General features: G+C 40.7%; 1 protein-coding gene across 1 annotated transcript; it reads left to right on the top strand.

The window, feature by feature from the left end:
- Positions 1–18: 18 nt before the first annotated feature.
- LOC123965463 (protocadherin gamma-A10-like) lies at positions 19–4,171 on the top strand (the record flags this gene model as incomplete). Its single annotated transcript, XM_046041985.1, has 2 exons — positions 19–705; positions 2,554–4,171. Coding segments are annotated over exons 1-2 (2,305 nt in total), but the record flags the coding sequence as incomplete, so codon positions are not given.
- Positions 4,172–4,178: the final 7 nt, after the last annotated feature.

The raw sequence follows: 4,178 nt of genomic DNA, 5'->3' as shown, positions 1-4,178 counted from the left end.
CCGGAGGGCAACTCCTTCATGACCGAGCTGGTCCCCAAAGCTGCACACGGAGGCTCTCTGGTGTCCAAAGTGATAGCGGTGGACGCGGACTCCGGACAGAACGCCTGGCTGTCCTATCATATAGTCAAATCCACCGATCCGGGACTTTTCACTATCGGGGTCCACAGCGGAGAGATCAGGACCCAGCGGGACATTTCTGAGTCTGACAGCATGAAACAGAACCTTATTGTGGCAGTGAAAGACAACGGACAGCCCTCTCTCTCTGCCACCTGCCCCATGTATTTACTTATTTCTGATAACTTGGCTGAGGTGCCAGAACTGAAGGACATTTCTTATGATGAGAAGAACTCCAAGCTGACGTCATACCTGATCATCGCGCTGGTGTCTGTGTCCACCTTTTTCCTGACCTTCATTATCATCATCCTGGGTGTGAGGTTTTGTCTCAGGAGAAAGCCCAGACTGTTGTTTGATGGAGCAGTCGCCATCCCCAGCGCTTATCTCCCTCCTAATTACGCAGATGTTGACGGCACAGGAACTTTACGCAGCACTTACAATTATGACGCCTACCTGACAACGGGTTCTAGGACCAGTGACTTTAAGTTCGTGTCATCTTACAATGACAACACACTGCCTGCTGACCAGACTCTGAGGAAAAGTCCAACAGACTTTCCTGAAGTGTTTGGAGATTCTGATTCTTCTCCTGAGGTAAGAGCATCAAATATTTAATCCATTATTTTATCCCAAAAAATAAATACTTCTCACTTTTTCATAATTTGAAATGTCAGTGTGCAGTTTATATTTATATATTCACTTTTAAAATACTAAAACGCGTTTTTCTCACCTCAGTGGTTATTATTTGGATACCTTTTCGGCCTTTGCCTTTCGAACAATTGAACATAATGAAAAAGGGGCGGGGTGTAGAGTGTTTTTATTTCTTTCCATCTTAGTTGTTTCATTAAAGGTTTTGCTAAATTCGTCCCCCCAGTATTCCAATGTTTCCCTAAGTTTTACCATCGTATATCAGTGATCCATCTGTTTTTAGATTCGTTTTACTTTCTTTGTTGCATCTATAGTTGCCTTGAGGGTTGTTTTTTTAACTATATTGGTACTCTGACAGACTTCAACAAATTGTTTGTTGATGTTTTTAAACACTGGTTTACTTATCACTTTGGTTTCATTAACCCTCCTAAAACATCTGGTGATTGCCACAGTGTTAACAGGACGCAGAGCCATGTCAAATACACCCTTTTGACGATTCAGTACTTGTAATTGTTTATTATTTTCTTGCTTTTGCACTCTGTTTAGAAGAAAGGTTTAAAAATGTCTTGGTCTCATTGCTTGTGGTTTTGATAAGGTTTTGGAGATTGACATTTCTTTCCTTGATTAAAGGATATTACCCTGTACCTTGTAAATCATATGGACTATTCCTTTAGGGCTCTGGGTTATTGTCTGTCATTTATGTTGTGTATTTTCTTCCCTTTTCTTATATGGTACTGCTACATACTCTGAGATTTTATGGAGTCTTCACGTTTTACAAATCCCAGATCATCTCTGGATACATTTTTTGATGTTATTTTCATATTTACCGTTCCAGACAAAATGTAGCCCATTTCCTATTTATTTACAAGGTAATTATTTTTTCTGCCAATCTACTGATTCTGAATTTGTTTCCATTAACAGTTGCATTGAGCAGAAATGTCCAGCCGTTTGCCAGAGTTGTTGAATTTTGTAAATGCTTATAGTCTTTGCAAGATTTTAATGTTGTTGAGCAAAATGATTAGATTAGTTAAATCAAACCTTTTTATTTTTGTGCCCTTATTAGCTTGTCCATTTTCCCTTGTTGTTTCTCTCTACACAGTGATAAAATACAAGTTAATAATAGATTCACATTAGCTTAAATCATTCCTTACATTATTGAAACAAATTATTTTGCAATTTCTTTCACTATTTAAATGTTTTAGAGGATTTGTTATAGGCTGTAATTTTCCCCACTCTTCACAAACTTAATTTGTTGCCAAAGCAGTTGTCCTGAATAACTGTCAGACCATTTCAGGAAACATTTAAGCACAACGATGCACCCGCTAAATGCTAAACATTATGAAAAGTTTCTTTTGAGACAATGCATTTTCAAACAAACATCTGTTTTTCACACCTAAAAAGCAATGTTCAATATGAGATGCCCTGCGGAAATAATGCTGTTGCTTTAGAAGTGCTATTTATGCTTGATCAACCTGACATGCCTCAACACATTTCAGTATATATTTTTTCTCTTTAAATTAATTTCCCTTCCCTATATAATTCCCTATATAATGTTTTCATAACTTTATGAAGTATGCAGTTTCTAGAGGAGACTCACGATGTCGCTATGCACCAGCAGTAATAGACTGTGTTAATACCCACCCTCTGTTGCTGACGCATTATGTGACTAAAGGTGCTGCAGTTGATCATCCAGAGAGACCTAGACCTGGTCTTGGATTGTGTAGATTTTGGTTTATATCCATCCTTTTTTGGCTGTGTTCCTGTACACCGACCAGAAAACGTTTACTGTTTCAGATCGGCGTCATGGTGGCTTTCATGGAACTCGCATTACAAAGATGCGCCGTTGTTTTACTGCTCTTTTCTTTGCCTTTTGCCAGTGGAGATACTAGCTATTCTTTTCCGGAGGAGATGAGACCCGGATCCTTGATCGGAAATATTGCCAAAGACTTGGGTCTTGAAGCAAGTAGACTATCCGCTCGAAAGGCCCGAATTGATACCGATGGAAACGACAAACGTTATTGTGACATAAACCTCCGTAACGGCGATCTGACTGTTGCCCAGAGGATTGACAGAGAAGGCCTTTGCGGAGACAAAACATCCTGCGTTTTAAAACAGGAACTCATGTTAGAGAATCCATTAGAATTGCATCGAATTAGTCTGAATGTCCAGGATATAAATGACAACTCTCCGCAATTTAAAAAAGAATTAATCAATATAGACATAAGTGAATCCGCGGCCAAAGGTGCTCGTTTTCCAATAGAAGAAGCACATGATGCGGATGTAGGCAAATATTCAGTTCAGACTTACAACCTCCAACGGAATGACCATTTTATTCTGGGCGTTGGAAAACATTCTGTAGAACTTGTCCTTAACAAAGAGCTTGACCGTGAAAAATTTAATGAAATCAATCTACTTCTTACGGCTCTGGATGGTGGCTCTCCTCAGAAATCAGGTACTGTGGTCATTCACATCAGTGTATTAGATGCTAATGATAACGTCCCAGTGTTCAGCCAGGCCGTTTATAAAACCAGTCTGCTTGAAAACTCTCCACTAGGAACTCTCTTGTTGACAGTGAGTGCCACTGATGCAGACGAGGGACTAAATGGAGACGTTACATATGATTTTGGACACATTTCAGAAGATATTAAGTCAATGTTTACCATAGATCGTAAGACAGGTGATATAAAGTTGACAACCAAGGTTGATTTTGAAACAACGTCATCGTTTGAACTGCGTGTCACAGTGAAAGATGGTTTAGGATTAACTTCTTACGCAAAAGTCATCATAGATGTTAGTGATATAAATGACAACGCCCCGGTTATAAATATCAAATCACTCAGTAGTCCCATACCTGAGAACGCGTCACCTGGTACAGAGGTGGGCATCGTTAACGTGCAGGACAGAGACTCTGAGAGTAACGGACAGGTCCGCTGCTCCATTCAGCAAAACGCCCCCTTTAAGTTGGTTCCTTCTATTAAAAACTATTATTCTCTGGTGACCACAGGACAACTGGACCGTGAACTAGTGTCTGATTATAACATTACAATCACCGCCACTGACGAGGGCTCTCCACCTCTGTCCTCCTCTAAAACTGTCCAGTTATCTGTAGCAGACATCAACGACAACCCACCGGTGTTTGAGGAACAGTCCTACAGCGCATATGTGACTGAAAATAACAAACCTGGCTCCACTTTATGTTCCGTTAGTGCTCGAGACCCCGACTGGAGACAAAACGGTACAGTGATTTATTCTCTGTTACCCGGTGAGGTGAACGGTGCCCCGGTGTCCTCCTATCTGTCTGTTAACGGAGACACGGGGGTGATCCACGCTGTGAGGTCGTTTGATTATGAACAGTTCAGGAGTTTTAAAGTCCACGTGATGGCCAGAGACAACGGTTCTCCTCCGCTCAGCAGCAACGT

The sequence above is a fragment of the Micropterus dolomieu genome, unplaced genomic scaffold (genome assembly GCF_021292245.1).
Source record: "Micropterus dolomieu isolate WLL.071019.BEF.003 ecotype Adirondacks unplaced genomic scaffold, ASM2129224v1 contig_9761, whole genome shotgun sequence".
NCBI classification, from domain to species: domain Eukaryota; kingdom Metazoa; phylum Chordata; class Actinopteri; order Centrarchiformes; family Centrarchidae; genus Micropterus; species Micropterus dolomieu.
This window is presented reverse-complemented; position numbering and strand designations above follow the sequence as displayed.